The sequence below is a fragment of the Stigmatopora argus genome, chromosome 6, assembly GCF_051989625.1.
Source record: "Stigmatopora argus isolate UIUO_Sarg chromosome 6, RoL_Sarg_1.0, whole genome shotgun sequence".
Classification (NCBI taxonomy): domain Eukaryota; kingdom Metazoa; phylum Chordata; class Actinopteri; order Syngnathiformes; family Syngnathidae; genus Stigmatopora; species Stigmatopora argus.
The window spans coordinates 17,627,634-17,647,211 of record NC_135392.1 but is presented as its reverse complement, the minus strand read 5'-3'; the positions used below and the strand labels follow the sequence as shown (position 1 = coordinate 17,647,211).

Below are 19,578 nucleotides of genomic sequence, written 5' to 3'. Positions count from 1 at the left end.
TTTGGCCCGGCCCTCTGAACAATACCAGAGACGCTATCGGATTTTTTTTCCTATTTGGCCTTGAAGACTGGGACGTTTTAATCTTGTGTTTGGTTCATTGCACCCCCACTGAGCCCACAAATCATCCCAGTGAAGCGGGGCTTTGCATTGCTTCTTTGGTGACACGCGCGGGGAGAGTGTTTCCCTTTGATGCACGCGGGCACATCCACCGGTGCATGCGTGATGCATGCGCGCGCAGTGTTACCGAGACATCTGGATGATCGCAGGTGGGGGCGGAGCCCTGGGACCATCGCGGACTATTCAAGCATATAAAAACTGTGCAACCTGTTTGAGAATTGTTCTTTTTGACCCAGAGCTGTGGAGGGGAGCAACTCTGAATTGGATTTATATATTAGGAATAAATATCTTCAATGAAGAACCCAGAGAGATTTATTTAGTTATTATTTATTTCATAAATAGTTTTATTTATTTCCTGTTTTTTTCTGTGAAGAACTCAGAGAGGGTTATTTAGTTATTATTTATTTCATTAATAGTGTTATTATTTGTTTCCTGACTTTTTTTCTGTAAAGAACCTGGAAAGGGTTATTTGGTTGTGTGGCTTTCTGGAAAACAATATTTTTTTTAAGCTCCCCTACGATCGTCACACTTTTTCTGTTACAAACTGACACCGGCCCCCCATCAGAGAAGGAAAAAGTTATGTGGCCCTCACAGGAAAAAGTTTGGGGACCCCTGGTGTACACAATCATGGTCCGGCCTAAAATACCAGTAAATAAAATAGGAAATTTAGGACATAAGTATATGAGTACATGATTGCAACTTTGGCACTTTAAAGTGATTCATAACTGTCTAATTAATATAGATCATATAATCATTAAGCATCCTATCAAAACAACGAAAATATATTACATTAAAAAAGAAAGAAAAAAACGCAGACACAATTTCCTTCCCTTCTGTTCATCCTATAAAGTTTTTACAGTCCTCAAAATGATGAGTGGTCCCTTTTAGAAAGGGGGGTTGAGTGCCATTACTCTCCTCACACTGCAGGCGGTAGTGACTGATGGCGCTGACTCAGCCCATTGTTATGGGTCTTCATTTCCTGTTTCACGGCTCGCGGGGCAAATGTATGGACACTAGGTTCTCAAGGTTATTTCTCGACTCAACACTTCATTAACCTCCGGCTAACTTCTCCGTGCACATGCAAGTATACAAGGTGAGTCATGTGACATGGCCAGCTTCTACAAAGTGAAACCTGACCATGCAAGTAAGGGCCAAACAAGAAGCGTGTAGTGTTATTCGTATACATTTTATGTGATTAGATAAAAGAAAATACCACATGATCTAGAGCAGGCCTGTGAAATAGCTAAACATTCCTACATGTCTATCTGAATCTATTATTTTGTGTCAACTCAGTCCTGGCTCCACCCTATAATGACTATGTGTCAATTTGTGGCACGAGTTAGCAACGGTGAGCATTTCATGGAAAAAAATGTTTATTCATTATTACATACAGTGGGGCAAATAAGTATTTAGTCATCCACCAATTGTGCAAGTTCTCCTACTTGAAAAGATTGGAGAGGCCTGTAATTGTGAACATGGGTAAACCCCAACCATGAGAGACAGAATGTGGAAGAAGAAAAAAACTGAAAATCACATCGTTTGATTTTTAAAGAATTTAATTCCAAATTAGAGTGGAGAATAACTATTTGGTCACCTACAAACAAGCAAGATTTCTGGTTGCCAAAGAGGTCTAACTTCTAACGAGGTCTCCACTCGTTACCTGTTTATTCATTATCACATACAGTGGGGCAAATAAGTATTTAGTCATCCACCAATTGAGGTCTAACTTCTTCTAACGAGGTCTCCACTCGTTACCTGTATTAATAGCATCATGCTATTAATACCTTATACAATGAGACCTTGCAGCAACTCATTATCGGTATAAGAGACACCTATCCACAACCTCAGTCTCTCACACTCCATAGTCCACTATGGCCAAGACCAAAGAGCTGTCGAAGGACACCAGAGACAAAATTGTAGACCTGCACCAGGCTGGGAAGCTGCAATAGGTAAAATGCTTGGTGTAAAGAAATCAACTGTGGGAGCAATTATTAGAAAATGGAAGACATACAAGACCACTGATAATCTCCCTTGATATGGTGCTCCATGCAAGATCTCACCCTATGGCGTCAAAATGATAACAAGAACGGTGAGCAAAAATCCCAGAACCACACGGGGGGACATAGTGAATGACCTACAGAGAGCTAGGACCACAGTAACAAAGGCTACTATCAGTAACACAATGCGCCACCAGGGACTCAAATCTTGCACTGCCAGACGTGTCCTCCTGCTGAAGCCAGTACACATCCAGGCCCGTCTGCGGTCCGCTAGATAGCATTTGGATGATCCAGAAGAGGACTGGAGAGTGTGTTACGGTCAGATGAAACCAGAATGGAACCTTTTGGTCGAAACACAGGTTCTCGTGTTTGGAGGAGAAAGAATACTGAATTGCATCCAAAGAACACCATAACCACTGTGAAGCATGGGGGTGGAAACATCATGCATTGGGGCTGTTTTTCTGCAAAGGGACGACTACTCTGTGTAAAGGAAAGAATGAATGGGGCCATGTATCATTTTGAATCAAAATCTCCTTCCATCAGCAAGGACAGTCTCTAGACCTCAACCCCCCTTTTTTCCACATTCTGTCTCTCATGGTTGAGGTTTACCCATGTTGACAATGACAGGCCTCTCTAATCTTTTCAAGTAGGATAACTTGCACATTTGGTGGTTGACTAAATACTTTCCCCACTGTACATGCAAGACAGTCAAACATTTGTAGATTTGGAAAGCACTCATTAATGCCTATGATTTGAGTTCTAACTCATTTTGATTTGCTGAAATTAAATGATAACAACATACAGTTGAAACCAAAGTCCTCAGATTCGTTCAAAGGTCTCTGTGTCTTTTAGATGGGTCTGGAAGCCATATGAGGATGATGTCTTTTGACATTAGACGTGCTTTCAATAGGCCACCCGATGATACAGTGGTTATTCCGTCTGATTCTGGTGCTTGCAAGATGGGTTCGATTTCCACTCGGTGGCAGAGTTAGTGTGAGCATGAGTGGTTGTCTATTTCATTCTGCCCTGCGATTGGCTGGCAACCAATTTGGGGTGTCCGCTGCCTGCTGCCTGTGGTTGGCTGGGATAGGCTATGTGTGGATAAGCGATACAGAAGATGTGCTTTTGACACAATTCAGCCTCAGAGGTTAATAAGGATGCTCTAGAGCAGACGTCTCCAAACCAGTCCTTGAGGGCCAATGTGAGTGCAGGTTTTTGTTCCAACCCATCCAACACAAAATGTTTAACCAATGAGGTTTCTGCTTAAAAAAGAAGCACCTGACTGTAATCCACTGTTTGCACTTCTACGATACCAGATTGGTGGAAAGGTTTCTTCTTACAGGTTGGAACAAAAACCCACACCCACTGCGGCCCTTTCTGGAATAGTTTGGGGACCACTGCTATAGCAGATGGGAGTGAATCCTCATTTTTGGAAGTGGATTTTTAACAAGCTGACTGATAGAATCTAGCACGTTTGGTTTGGGCCCAGTGTCTCACAAACCATAGCGAGCAACAGTGCACCGCTACGGAAACAGTGGTACCTTGGGGTTCATCTGATTTCTGGACTGGTCTGTACAGGATTTTCCACTTAGTGTTTCGGTACAGTCCGGGTAGCATAACGTTTCCATGCTATTCATTTAAAATTTCAACCGCTAAAGGTTTATCCCTTGTCACAAAAAATTACATGCTGGGTATCAGAGGAGCCCAACACAACCAGCACAGAGGGATTGGAACAATGATGGTGACAACAACGACACCGACTTGTTGGGATTGTAAGAATTGCATGTTGCAATAAGCTAAACGTTCAAAGTCCCTTTGATGTCAACATAAAAATAACTTTTTATTCTGTTATTGACAAACGTTTTGAATTTACTCCCCGTAATTTATGAAATGATCTCAGAATTGCAACTGTGTTTTGTAGTACAGGTGTTGCCTGTTTCTTGTAGATTTACCAACAGTTTGGCCTTGGACTGAGCTAAAGAATGATGTGATGACATATGAAGGTTATACTATCCTACCCGACCTGCACCGGACTGCTCAATGAAAATGTGGCTTAAGAGGAAGAACACCTGAGTTTATATGAGCCGTGTAAAGTAAAGTCAATGCTCATTGTCTATGTTATACAGGTTTGTATATGTCTGAAAAGTGACTCGATAACTAAGGCTCTCCTGGCCCACTTGTGAAGACCTTACACTAATCAAACATAAACAAAAGAAGAGTCAGTTTGCACTTTTGTGCTTGACATTGACAAATAAGTGGACTCACATTCTCCGGTGTCTTCTCCAGGCGGGTGGTAAAAGGAGAGGCCCAGCGAGATGAGAGCGGCAACCTCCAAGATAATGAGGGTGACATCCTGCAAGGCCTCCCATACCAATTGCAGGAATGTTTTGGGCTTCTTTGGAGGGATCAGGTTCATCCCAAATTCTTCTTTCCTCTTGTCCAAATCACCTTGTGCACCTGTAAGTCCTGAGACAGAGTAAAAAGGACAAAGGAATGGTCAGAGAGAGGATAGAATGTTAGGGTAACAATGCCATTATATTAATTTTTATTACCTTTGAAAGAAAAAAACACTAGTAAAAGAGAGCTATTACAAAGGTTTACAAAGTTGGGTGTGAATTTTTCACACTTGTGTATTTAAAATAATGGTTGAACATCCACATTAAACTACACAGGAAATATTTGTGGAAATGTGCTGATAATGATCCATGATTACATAATTATCTATTGATTTGATAAAAGGAACAACCAGTGGTCCAAGTCATACCCCATTATACACGATATATAAAAAATAAAAAATAAACATTTAAAATCAAATCAAAATAAGGGGGATGTTTGCATGGAAAAAATGATTAAATTCCAAAGTATTCAACATTCTGTTTGACTGATCTATGGAATCTTTAGAGAATTCAAAATAGCACATTGCATTATGAGTGCAAGAAAAGAAAATCATGTGTGGTTTTGAAATTAACCATTCGAAACCTTACCACATTGATTATCTGGTTATCTATCTATGGATCGAATCTCATTGTAGCTTCATGTTGTAACAGATTGCAATTGAATGATTGATTGATTGATTGATTGATTTGATAAGGGGCATCACATATTAATGTTAATGAACATACATATGTAAATATGTAAGATTGTAGCCGCCGGCTAATTTTCATCTTTAGTCTCTTGTGTTTCCACACAGCATTGAACATCCTCATACAAGAACGGACGCCTTATGTCACACAGTTGTGCGTCACCAGGATCTCCCGGGAGTGCCCCTGGAAGGTACCTGATAAGGTTTCATGTGCACCATATCTGCACAAAATAGCCACTGAATGCCAAAAGGGCATGAACTGTTAAATGAATATAGAGGATCATGGGAGGAAGAAGGGAGAGACCAAGGGATGATGCAAGGAGAGAGAAGCATTCCTGTCTCCTACGTAGGAGAATGCCCTTGTTACAAATAGATCAGTCTATAAATAGCCTCATTATCCATTCCCTTTTAATTGTCTCTCAGAGAGGACCTAGCATGTACTCTCATTGATCTCATCCAGCAGCAGCCGGTCTCATATCACGCGTGCATGCACGTGAATATTTTTGTGCATTTCGGCGAGTCGTGATCGCCAGCATGTGCTCTGCATGCGTGTGACAATTAATGACATTTTGATGTCCCTTCAGCTGTGTCGTCAATAAACACATTCCCCCGCCACATCAAAGAGTTTATTCTTCCATGACGGAAAGACGTGAAATCAATAAGTATGCAAATCTCCACGTGGCCCACATTTCCATGCGGGTGAGGGAGTTAGTTTAACACATTCAAACTGCACCAACTGCTGGCAGCCATCGTTACCATGGTTAGCAGTGATGTGGCATCAAAAAAAGTACTATAAGGTAAGGCAGTGGAATGCGACCTTAATAGCTCAGTACACTTACTTATGGTGACATGATTTTTTTCTGATATTTTCGACTTGAAAGAAATGGGAACTCTTCAGTGTTGATTTTTCGTTGCGAAACACTGTAGACTTGGCTTGGATATGAAAGGACAAATGGCAGAAATCAGGCCATAATTTAACAACAACATTTTAATAGATGCATGTGTGTGGGTGGGTGTGTTCAGTCCTATCCAAATGCAAACTAAATCCTTTGTTAAAATGTGAAGAGAAACAGGCAACAAAGTGCAGCCCATCTGCTTGTAATTGGTCATGATATTTTGCCACTTTTCTTATTTTTATATTAGCAACATCTATAGCGGACTTATTTTTGCTATCAAATGAAATAAAAAGCACGAGGGCGGTGGGCCCCAACCTGTTTATTCCCTTGGATTTCTAAACGCAAACAAATTTTACGAGCAAGCCCAATTGATGTATTATGTCTCAAATGTTGTTATGCTGTGTTACGCTTCACTTACATTGTGGAGTTAGAATGCTGTGTGCTACATTATAACACATTGCCTTTATTTATGTATCAATGTGTGTGTTGCACAACATTGTTATGTTTTCATCCTTATGTTTATTTGTCTTGAGTGATCACAAGGATATTCTCTTTTGCATTATTACACTTGACTTGACATAATTATTTCTGCAGTATTTTTGTGTTTTTCAGTCAAACAAGATTTCAGCACGGATCAGAAAGGTTTAGTAATTATTGTTATTTGTTTTCAGCAATGGGAGAATAATAAAATAATGTAAATGTGTAACATTTCACAGCAGGTTCGGTTGTGTTGGATAAATGTCAACCTAATCTTAAACCCCTTAGACATTGAAGACTAGACAGAAACGGTGGGCCGAGGTAATGGTGACTAACAACCACCTGCGATATTATATAAGGGTGAGTTTGTTGTCATTTTTGTGTAGGTTTGAAACCCAAACACACACACACACACACATAGATAGATAGATATACATATATAGTATATTCAGGGAAAATATAATTTACATCTGTACGTGAAAAAAAATGAAAATTTAAAAATAGCCAATGAAGCCATGACTTTCCGAGGAGAAAAACATCTGCAGAATTTCTCATCTTATGTTATTTTATAAACTGTGGTACAAGGTATCCAGTATCTTGCCATATTTGGTTTCTTACTCGAATAACGGACACATTCTTAACTGTATTGCATTTGAAGGTAAATAATGTGAACCACATTTTTTTTAATGATGAGAACAGGTGTGAAAATTGATTGTCAATGCTGCCAAATCACTTCTGTGGGCGTCAAAGTAAATACTGGTTTACTACATTCATTCATTCATTTTCTAACCCGCTTTATACTCATTAGGTTCGCAGGGGGTGCTGGAGCCTATCCCAGCTGGCACCGGGCTAGAGGAGGGGACACCCTGAATCGGTGGCCAACCGATCGCAGGGTACAAGGAGACGGACAACCATGCAGACTCCTACCCATACCGAGGGGCAATTTAGAGTGTCCAATCAGCCTACCATGCATGTTTTTGGAATGTGGGAGGAAACCAGAGTACCCGGAGGAATCCCACGTAGGCCCGGGGAAAATATGCAAACTCCACACAAGTGGACTGACTTGGATTTGAACCCAGGACCCCATAGCTGTGGCCGCCTGGTTTAGTTTAGCGAACTATGAATAACGGTGTTAAAAACCCTCCCTCATTTATCTCTGAACTAATGTAAATGATTTATGTGAAAAAGGCATGTTGTTATATTTGTCCACAGAATAACAATTTCCCAGACAACCCGTGCCGCAACATTTCACATCTTTTACTTTGTTCTGCGAGTCCAACTCATTTTAGAAATGGCACATGAAAGTGTATTGATGTTGGATCTTCCACAACACTGTGACATAAGATGGCATTCAATTGTTATTCAACAATGTCCTGACCATAGCGATGCCAGTTGTGTCACATTAATTATTTTTAAATCACACATACGTCCATAGCCAGCAATTTAGGTAAATGTTTTCTTTATTTTGCTTTGTTTAGGAAAGGTCACAATATTAGACCATTGGCATTTCATATTTGTTATTTTGTACAGTAAATGAGATTGCGAGTTAGGGAAAACAATCTTATAATTTTTATGAAAAATATGAATAATGTACGTTATATTTTCACAAAGATGAATGAATTTTTGTTCCAAGCCTTAACATTAGGAAATGTTATAAATAGCAAAAAAAGAATATAATTGAAAACTTTATTTCTAGGGCGGCCCGGTGGAGTGAGTGGTTAGCCCGTTGGAGTGAGTGGTTAGCCCGTTGGAGTGAGTGGTTAGCCCGTTGGTCTCACAGCTCTGGGGTCCTGGGTTCAAATCCAGGTCACATCCCACCTGTGTGGAGTTTGCATGTTCTCCCTGGGCCTGCGTGGGTTTCCTCCCACATTCCAAAAACATGCATGGTAGGCTGATTGGACACTCTAAATGGCCCTTAAAAGATTATAGCTTCAACGCCTACAATCAAAACCATTGTTTTCATGTTTATTCATTCATTCATTTTCTGAAACCCACACAAGCCCAGTGAGAACATGCAAACTCCACGCAGGTAGACCAACCTGAACTTGAACCCAGGATCCCAGAGCTGTGAGGCGCGCTATCCACTCGCGCCACTGGGCCGGCCTACACTAATTTCTTGTTTCAATTTGAATAATTTGATATTTTGCATTTACAAGGACAGGCATATTAACTTCCTTAAGCAAATCAAAATACGAAGGAATGTTAAAAAAATGTGTGCTCTAATATTTTTTTATCTTTAAACTGGTATCGACATTTATGCAATGGAATAATACCAAATTAGAAGCCTGTGAGTGTCAATATATCCATACCAAAGGATAGATACGCACTACCTTACAAGGAGGACATTTATGGAACAATGGTTTGCATATAACGTGATAGATATAGTTTGTATGCGATGTGGGTGTTTCTAAAGCGCCGATCAAATTCAATCGCATGGTTTTCACTTGAAATGTCGTAAATATCCCAAGTGCTAAGCGGTTTGAAACAGCCGTTCAGGTCGCATCCTATTGCCGATGAATGAACTCGCCTGACTTCCATCAGACACACTTTATCACTGACGGATGCCATGAAACTTCGGCTTTAGTCATGAACTCGGCCACAGAACAATGGTATGATGCACAAATATTATCTCATCATCTCATTTTCTGAAACGCTTTATCCTCACTAGAGTCACTGGGTGTGCTGGAGCCTACCAATGCTGACTTCGCGCACGAGGCGGAGGACACCCCAAATTGGTGGCCATCCAAATGCAGCACATGAGACCATTACCTAGAGGCAATTTAGAGTGTCCAATCAGCCTACCATGCATGTTTTTGGAATGCGGGAGGAAACCGGAATACCTGGAGAAAACCCACACAGACCAGGGAGAACATGCAAACTCCACACAGGTGGACTGACCTGGATTTGAACCCAGGACCTCAGAAATGTGAGGCCGACGCACTAATTACTCAGGCACCGGGCTGCCTGTTTCCACCCCAGACTTCGGGCGAAAGGCATTCTACACCCCAAACTGGTCTCCAGTTAGACGTAGGGCACGCAGAGAGATCTCATCTCATCTCATTTTCTGAACTGCTTTATCCTCATTAGGGTCATGGGGGGTGTTGGAGCCTATCACATCTGACTGCGGGCCAAAGGCGGGGACACCCTGAATCGATGGCCAGCCGATTGCAGGGCACAAGAAGATGGGCAGCCAACCATGTACACTCGCACCCATACCTAGGGGCAATTTAGAGTGTCCAATCCACCTGCCAAACCGGAGTACCCAGAGGAAAAGACCCAGGGAGAACATGCCAACTCTACACAGATGGCCGACGTGCTAACCACTTGCGCCACCAGGCCGCCACACAGAGAGATAAAAACAACAATCTGGATCTTCTCAGTCACTGGTAGCAGACGAAAACGTCATCGTCGACTGGTAATAGCATTCCCATTTCACACGTTCGCCTTTTCACCGTCAGCAAGAAATGTAAGCAAACAATCATGCTGTCAGCGTCATACAGCGACATCGACAGAACCTTGAATATAGTGCATAGTGATTGGGCACCCGTCTACGTTGGAGAAAATGTTAGACTTTTAAGTGCACCCTATGTGAGTAAATATGTGCCGCCTTGGATTTGTACGTTTTTTTATCGCTTAATAAGGGGAATTGCAATCATTAATAAGGGGAGCAATTGGCCAAGGTTGAAAGGTATGTGGATATTTCACATTGGACAAGCACCCAGGGTCCCAAACACTGCTGTTGATTCTTGAATGACCACTGGACTTTACTGTCATTGGAAAAGTAGACTGTAGTCAGTTTCACCAGGCCTTGGACATGAATGAGCCAACGACGGCTCTAAGGATAGTCTCGGAATTTTCAAATTTTTCCATAGATTGCATCGTTAAATTTTGCATGTTACTTATTGGGCCACCTGATCGTGTAGTGGATGCCAGTCTGTCTCTCTATGTGCCATACAGCTGACTGTCGACCGGTGTGGGTGTGGTCTGCTTTTCACCTGAAGTCAGCTGGGATAGGCTCCAGCAACCCTTTCGATTAAGCGCGGTACGAAAGATGAATTGAATGCCTTTAATGTCATTATAAAAGTATAATGTGATTTAAGGTTCCCCTTGAAGTGCACACATAAATAATCAATATATAAGTAATAAATAACTAGTCAACATAATAAGCAGTCAACACAAATAAGTAGTCAACATAAAAAGCAGTCAACATGAGTAAGTGGTTACAAAATGAATGTTGCCTATTGCAACAAGGTCAAATCTCTTGTTAAATGTATCCCACAATGTCACAAAGTTTGCAACACTTAGTTGCCCTCACAACTCCAAAGCTCTAATTGGGTCATCATGGCAATAAAAGGCATTACAGTAGGATATTTAACAACAGCTCAAAACTGAGTAATCTTTTTTTTAATGCAGCTTTGAATGAGCAAAGAATGGGTCATTATTTAATGTATAGTAAGTATAAAGATGGGTGTAGGTGAGGCCATGGAGTAAATTGTTATTAGAGTTGTGATAGAGAGATTACAGTTGCTCTTCATTCATGGCCGCTAATTTGCTGATCTGTCAAATGTTGCTGGTTCTGCTTCAAATCTGCTGTGACACATGGTGCCTACCTGACATCCCTTTGTCTAAATACACGAGGCAGAGACATACAAAACTGTGGAAAATAAACTAACTTCACGCCTATTTCTCTTCTTTGCATTTGCTCTTCTGCCTGTCAGTAGGAACAAGATGGCATATTTTAACAAGGCTATGAATAGATCTCCATGGAAACACTATGCGTCCCACTCGTGTGAAAATACTTGCATCTCTGAACCTTGAAGAAACAAGCAAATTTGTGGCCCATATTTATCAGCGTGTCCAGAGGCACTCATGCAGAAAACCAGGAGATGATTTAGCAATGAAAATATGCAATGACCTTTAAATGTCCTTGAAAAGCAGCAAGGGTGTAGTTTATATAGAGGTCTTGTGATATTCTCATGACATAAATCTTCAGTATGTTTTTGTATTTAACTTTTCAGCCCATTTATTGTGGACGAGAAGCCATGGCAACAAGCGACCGTGATGATCATCAACGGATTGATGACAGAAAAGGGGATTTAATCAATATGTATGCAGCGTTTTCTCACTTCCTGCTTTTTGAAAAGCGACCCAGAAATCAAGAGCAGAAATGCCAAAGAGGCTTCAAGTACGAGTCGGGGAAAGAGCATACAGAAACAAAGTGGACTTACTCTGCAGTGAATAATAAACCATCAGCGAACATGCGACTAAAAGGTGGCTAATTATATGGCTCCTGTTACAAGGAGTGATGAAAAATGTGTCACTGTGTCCTTGATGGTGACTTTCATCATAACAGCAAGTCTGCTACTTACCGTATTTTCTCGCTTATAAACCACACTTTTAAAATTGCCTTAAAATCATTGAATTTTGCAATGTCTCGCTATAGTATAATCCCAGATTCACAATTTTCAACTCCATATTCATGGGTTTAATAGGGAGTACAAATGTGTTACTTTGTAGGGAAAATCTTAAGAAAAATCATCGTACGTGGTATTTCTGAGATACTGTATGAATCAAAACCACGTTATTAGGGTCAATAGCATAAGGAAGTTTGTAATTCATCCAGTAATATTTTTTTCTTACTAGAAAACAGAAAATAACCAACAAATAGTAAATGTTAATTTGCCGATATCTACTGGTGAAAAAGAGTATAGCAACGCTGTAAGTCTTGTGCACATATAAGCTGTACCCTTAATTCAGTCATCATTTTTTTAGTTACAAATACGGCTTATATGCGAGAAAATACGGTACTAAAGAGTTTTATGGAATAATAAATGAGTTGAGGCGGCCTGGCGACCGAGTGGTTAGCGCGTCGGCCTCACAGATCTAGGGCCGAGGGTTAGATCCCAGGTTAGTCCTCACTGTTTGGAGTTTGCATGCTCTCCACGGATTTGTGTGGGTTTTGTCTGGGCACTCCGGTTTCCTCCAACATCCCAAAAACATACATGGGAGGCTGGTTGAACACTAAATTGCGCCTCGGTAAGAGTGTAAGCATGAATGGTTGTCCGTCTCCTTGTGCCCTGTGATCGGCTGGCCACCGATTCAGGGTGCCTACTGCTTGGTGCCCGTAATTATCTGGAGAGATTCTAGCACCCCCGTGATCCTTGTGAGGATAAGTGGTTCAGAATATGAATGAATGAAAAAATAGGTTGAACATTAAAGCCATGATTTTGAATCTATATATTGACCATACTCATAACACAAAACACTAATATATTTCCCTAATGCAGTACTTCTCAATGATTTTCTGTTGCGCCCTCACAAAAGAAGAATTAAATGTTTTAGATTTTCTACCCCGCTTCGTAACAGAAATTCCTCTTCAGCAGTGCTCACAAATATGTTCCCATATTCCCATTGGAAAACCGTTTGCAGGGGAAAAGTACGAAGTGTGTTTAAAAGCGCACCGCTATGCAATGGAAAATGACATCTCAGAGTCTTTTGCCAGAAGCATCATTCGACCTTGTTCCCATTAGCTAGTATAAAATTCAGTCAATTCTGTGGTCCCTTTATGTTTTCCAAGCTGAACTTGGGGTGTCGTAGTGATTTTGTGCATGTGTATGTGTGTGTTGGGCCAGCTGTATAAGTGGGTGAGTTTATCTGTCAAGCACTGTGCTCTATGAGTCTGACTCATGCAAGAGATAACGGAGTGGAGTGAGAGAACACAGCGCACAGCTCCCTGTTTGACACACTTGCACACACACCCCCGTGCACGCCCACACCAACCCACGCGCAACCATACTATACTTTGATCCCACTGCGCAATGCATCTGGACATCGATGTTTGGTGTAATTTTGTTAAGACGAGGCAAAGTATGAAAAAATAAATGTAGAAAATCATCCAACATTAAATTGGGAAACAAAGTACACATACACACATCCTCTCTCTTTTGTTTCCATGACAATGATTCTTGCAGTTTTTGTTCCTTTTTTAAATGTGGGAAATGTGACTGTAAAAAGTTACCCCCCCCCCCCCCCCCCCCCACAAAAACAGTAATTTTAAAGCTGTGCATGGAATTCATGGAGCCACTGGTGTACATGAAAAGAATAACAATAGGACGAACAACTGTGATAAATAAAGGAACATAGACATGTGGCTTTCACTTTAGTCAATTGGGCTTTCTGTTCATTTAAAATATCATTGTAAAGAAACCTGAACTTAATGTATGTACTGGACTGACTCAATTCTAGGAAGAAATGAAGAGTGAGAGTGCTCTTGATAAAAGGGGACAAAGGCTGCGTGACCATCTTCCATCTGGATGTCAGTCTCTGGTTTCACTTCTGGGATCAGATACACTCAGAACACAATAGCCGGGACAAGCATTCATATCCAAAGTAGCACAGAGTCATGAAATAGTCAGGAGCAGCAAAATTGACAGCTCAATCCGAAATTAAAACCTCTTAATTTGCATTCTTAATCGATTTGAAACAACATATATGTTGTCTTAAATATGATCAGGCCAATTTAACCCTAGAATGGTAACCCTCTATTTCAAGGGTTACCTTTCACAAGTCTGAAATAGAGGGTTACCATGGTTACCGGGGAAAAATGGGTACCCTTCATTGCACCGTCTTGCTTAGGACCCTTTTTTTACCATTCTAGGGTTAAAGAAATAGCTTAGTAGTGATAGGACAAAACTCATATCGTCACTCAACTCGATATGCCAGTATCACGAGAAGATTCGTCACAATACAATATAAAAAAATAATACAACAGGCAGCCATTTAGTCAATTATATGTCAAGAGGGTCGTCTGCTTACGGTTACCGTCAAACTGACTCAGCAGGCAAAAATAGAATTGATGGTTAAATTACAAAAATAAAATTTAATTTAAAAAAGGGTATGAGAGAGTCATTTTATTCCACGCAGATCCACAGAGGCCCAACACAGGAGGAAGTCAAGTCAGGAAAGCCAGTCAAAGCCGTGTTAAAATTCATGCTGGCAGACTGTGCAGCAGAAGGTAGGAAGCTTTAAAGCAGAAGTGTGAACACAGCACTTTATTAATGTTTATAGTTTTGTTTCTTTTCTATGTATTTTAAGATGGCATACCTCTTGTTAATAAGAAAAATATAATATTTCAATACCGTGCAAGTGGACAGCGAGCTGCTTATGCTTCAAATTGATAAAATATCAAGCTGAATAATTGTGCTCTCTCCAATTTCAACAAGGTGTTGCTGCACTGAACATGCATGATTAATGTCAATGCTTCGGGGAGTGCAACCTTGCCAGTCTTTGTATCGTGATCCAATTTTTTTCTAACTCAATGTGCATTCTGATGCTATGTAACGATATTTGTCTTATATATATATATATATATATATATATATATATATATATATATATATATATATATATATATATATATATATATATATATATATATATATATATATATACACACAGTGGTACCTCGTCATACGACCGCTCGTCATATAATATTCTCGTCTTACGACGGAAATTTCGATCGAACAATTCGCCCGTCATGCGATCAAAATTTTGTGATGCGACCAATCCAGGTGGCCATGGCACTGTCTTTTTTGCATATCTTTCGTGTATCTTTTTCAGACCAGGAAACGCACAACGCGCATGCGCGGGAAAAAGAGGGCTTTCTGGGTAATGAAGTATACTCGTGCACACAACGCCGACAGGCAATGGCACTCTTTCTCAGAATAAAACTTTACCCATAATCAATACGTGGGTAAGCTCAGCTGTTGCATTTCCTGTTATAATTATCTAATACGAGGAGTATTATATTACTTCTTGTTCGCTGCTCCTAAGAACATCAGCGGCACTGGCTCGCAATTCCCTCTTTGTAATATTTCTGGTCGCAACTCGCAAAGCGGCTGCGTTCAGAGCCATTTCAATGAGGGAGTTGCGAGCCGGTCTTTATGAGCAGCGGAGCGATCGCTAAAATGTACTACAAGACTATTTCTCGTTGGCAAGTGGTCGTGGGTTATCCTATTGTGAGGACATTTGTGTGAATCATTTTCGGGATATTTTGAAGGGAATACGTAGTACAACAGCAAACAGCCCATCGATAGCGAACGTGAGGGTGGAGGCGTGGTAAACCGCCAACCCGGAAAACGAAGGTAACAAAAGATTACAACAAAATTAGAATTCAGTTTTGTGTAAAGTTACATTAAACGTATGTTTGAGTGTGTCTGTATATATTAATCCAAGTTAATTTAAATTTGTTTGTTTGTTTACGAGTGCTGTGCATAAAGTCCCCCGAACACCCCCCCCGCCTCCATTTATGCCGCTGTCTCTCCCCTCCGCGAAATGCTTCTAATTTTACTTCTATTAAACACATTTTATTACTATTAAACCACTCGTTATTTATTACTTAGTCAATATATGGTGAATTATAAGAAATAAAACATTTTTTCCAATCCAATATCCTGTTTTTGGTCGATAGCGAACGTGAGGGTGGAGGCGTGGCAAACCGCCAACCCGGAAAACGAAGGTAACAAAAGATTGCAACAAAATTAGAATTCAGTTTTTTGTAAAGTTACATTAAACGTATGTTTGAGTGTCTGTATATATTAATCCAAGTTAATTTAAATTTGTTTGTTCCGTTTACGAGTGCGTTGTCGTGGAAATAAAACGACCCCCCCCCCCCACACCCCCAAACGTCTCTGTCTCCCGTCGGCGAAATCTGCCCAATTTTAGTTAGATTAAACACATTTTATTACTATTAAACCACTAGTTATGTGTTACTTTGTTAATAGATGGCGAATTAGAGGAAATAAAACATTTTTTCAAATCCAATATCCTGTTATTGGTGTTTTTTCAGTGGGTTGGAACGAATTAATTTGTTTCCCATTCATTTCAATGGGAAACGTCCGTCGAGTTCCGAGAATCTCGTCATACGATCTCAGTCTCGGAACAGATTACGATCGTATGTCGAGGTACAACTGTACTTACCACTGTAAGATGAAGAATGTGGTCTCAGTACTTTGAGAAATCGGCAAGACATTTTCAAAAGGGCTCAGGGTTATAAACAAAGTGTCCCAGAGATTGCTGACAACATGGTCAGAGCCATCGGATATGGCAATCGTCTTGACAGTGTACAATAGTATATTTGTACAAAAAAGAAACAGCGGTCACAACTCCCCATCACCATCTTTCTTGTGCGCTGAAAACCTCTCGCAAAAAAGCTCCTCCTGCTCACCCTACGGCGCCTCCTGAAGATTCCATCAATGATCTGATGCCTCCCAAATCTGATGAGTAGGACTCACAATAACCAGTTTTTTTTTTTTTTTTTTTTTAATCAAGCGGAGAGGAACTACTTTCTGTGAGGCAGAGTTGGATCGACTACCAGATTTATGCATGTTAAAAACTTAATAAGAAACTAAGATGGAGAATGACCGAATGTTACCCCACGCAGTTCATAATGGGAGAAAAAGTAGCAGTTTCAGGAAAAAGTGCTGACATGAAGAGAAATGAGGATGTGCCGGTGCATCTAAAATCATCACTATCCCTGTCAACTCACACCGCCGTCTTCAAAGTGGTGGTTCACACTCAGGACATTCCACAAGACACAAACTGAAAGGAAGTTCGTAAGGGAATACATGGGTAAGAATCATTGCAATTGGAAGTGGAAGAGGGTATCATATCTATAAATTCCGAGTTACTAATAACTCTATTTTTACTTTTATTTTTTTTTACAATGTATCCAGCTCACTTACGCCACAATCTACGAGTTCTGAGATTGGCTGAAATAGGTAACATAGGCTGAACTAATATGCACACAAATGTACATACAGAAGCTGGCTGTTTGAGGTCTGTTTTCCATATCTCCCTCCTCTACCACACCTGAATCAAATTATCAACTCATCAGCATGATGTCCAGAAGCTTGATATCGATCCTGATTATTTGATTCAGGTGTGTTGGTGGAGGGAGATATGGAAAACAGACCGGATAGCAGCTCTTGAGGACTGGAGTTGGCCACCCCTGGTATAGTGGTTCACTCGCCTGACTTTGGTGCGGGCAGGTGCAAGTTTGATTCCTGTTGGTGGCAGTATGATTGTGATGCGAGAGGTTGTTTGACTGTCTGTGTGCCCTACATCCATTTTCTGTTTCCGAGAATAATTGTTTTTGATACATTACACCTTGTTTTAATGTATTGTATAACTCTGCTTAAATAATATTCATATACGAGCCTGCTATGGATGCAACCAATGCACGGTTGATGAGTGAAGAAGCCGTGGAAGAAATGGGCGTAACCACACAGATGCAGGACAGAGATTATGACATGGGCGATTGCTGAAATATCTCCTATTCTCGCGGGTACTGGTCAACTGCCTGATGACTTAACTAAGAAACTATTTATAAAGCAATAACTGGTCAACTGTAACTGAAGGCGTGGTGTTTGTGTGCTCAATAAAAAGCCTGCGAAATAGAGAAAGGTTAAATGTCTCTGAGCGCGGAGCATGGGACGGCTCACGGCTTCTCCCATTTGCAAAGGTCACAAAAGAAAGCACGCGGTTGTCATCTTTGCATCTTCACAGGGCAACAGTCTTACCCGGGACAAGGTGCAAAAGTTCCACCTCAACACGTTCCACTTATGCCCTTAAGGCTTGTGCTGGAACCTCTAGTGGTTATTTTTGAGCAATCGGCAGGATATAGTTGGAATTGACTGCCAGCCAATTGGAGACAAATAACCATTCAGCAACACTCATACATACAGACAATTTGGAGTGTTTACTCTACTATACTGCGCATAGTTTGGGGATGTCGAATGAAACTGAGGTACCCAGAGAAATGGCTCTGGCGCCACATTACAGTAATCCCTCGAATATGGTGGTTAATGTATACCGGACATAAAGGAAAAATGGCGAAATAGGGTCACCCCTATTCTAACTTGGTTCTATTCTATTCTATCTTGCAGGCACAGGGAGAATATGAGAACTTCAAATGCAAAGCTGGTATAATATAGGTAGAGTTCTTCTAATCAAAAACTCGTATGGGAATTGGTCATCCACATGAACAAGCGTGTCTTTTTATGGGCATGTTAATTTAGTCAGGAATCTCTTGGGATACCTACATTCCAAGACATGCCCACTCTGCATGGATGTGTCACTTTCATTGACAAGCTATGATCTACCAAGAGAAATCTGTAACTAAGTCACATTTTTCTTCATATTTATGCGTCTCAAGAGAGAACGACAATGAAAACAGCTTATGAGATTCTAAACGTGAGAAATGATCACACTTCACGTCACATCCCAGTGGAGACATTCACAAGCCATTTGCAGCTTCTGCAACGTGGCACATTGGTTAAATCAACAGTATCGCTGCAAGGCATGATTGAGCAGGTAGGCACTTGGTACAAACACACATACAGGGAAGACAGCTTGCTACAACTGATTGTTAGCAATGCATTAATCATCAAAACAATCAAGGCTAGTAATGAACCCGCCATTAGCTGGTGAAAGTGTGTAGTGTTTAACACCTGGCACTTATTAGTTTCAAATGTGCCAGATCAAAAGAAATCGTTAATTCATTTATTCATTTATATATATCAGACATAATATTTGTGGGGCGGACCGGCGGATGACTGGTTAGGGCCTCAGCCTCACATTGGGAGTACTAAGTTCAAATCCAGGTCGGTCCATTTGTGTGGAGTTTGCATGTTCTCCCCGGGCCTGTGTGGGTTTTCTCCGGGTACTCCGGGTTCCTCCCACATTCGAAAGACATGCATGGTAGGCTGATTGGACACTCTATATTGCCCCTAGGTATGAGTGTGAGTGTGAATGGTGGTCCGTCTCCGTGTGCCCTGCGATCGGGTGGCCACCAATACAGGGTGTTGTCCCCAGCTTCTGGCCCAGAGTGAGCTGGGATAGGCTCCAGCACCCCCCGCGACCCTAATGAGGATGAAGCGGTTCAGAAAATGAGATGAGAGATGAGAAATAAGTCTATGTTGATGCTTTCTAATGACAGAAATTACAATTT

General features: G+C 41.0%; 1 protein-coding gene across 11 annotated transcripts in view; it reads right to left on the bottom strand.

Annotated features, from left to right (window-relative positions):
• atp2b2 (ATPase plasma membrane Ca2+ transporting 2) overlaps positions 1 to 19,578 on the bottom strand; it is a 126,797-nt gene that overhangs the window by 58,013 nt on the left and 49,206 nt on the right. For all 11 annotated transcript variants that reach the window (XM_077603794.1, XM_077603793.1, XM_077603792.1 and 8 more), the window contains one exon: positions 4,380 to 4,580. In XM_077603794.1, the coding sequence (XP_077459920.1) occupies positions 4,380 to 4,580 (201 nt within the window). The remainder of the gene's footprint in view (positions 1 to 4,379; positions 4,581 to 19,578) is intronic.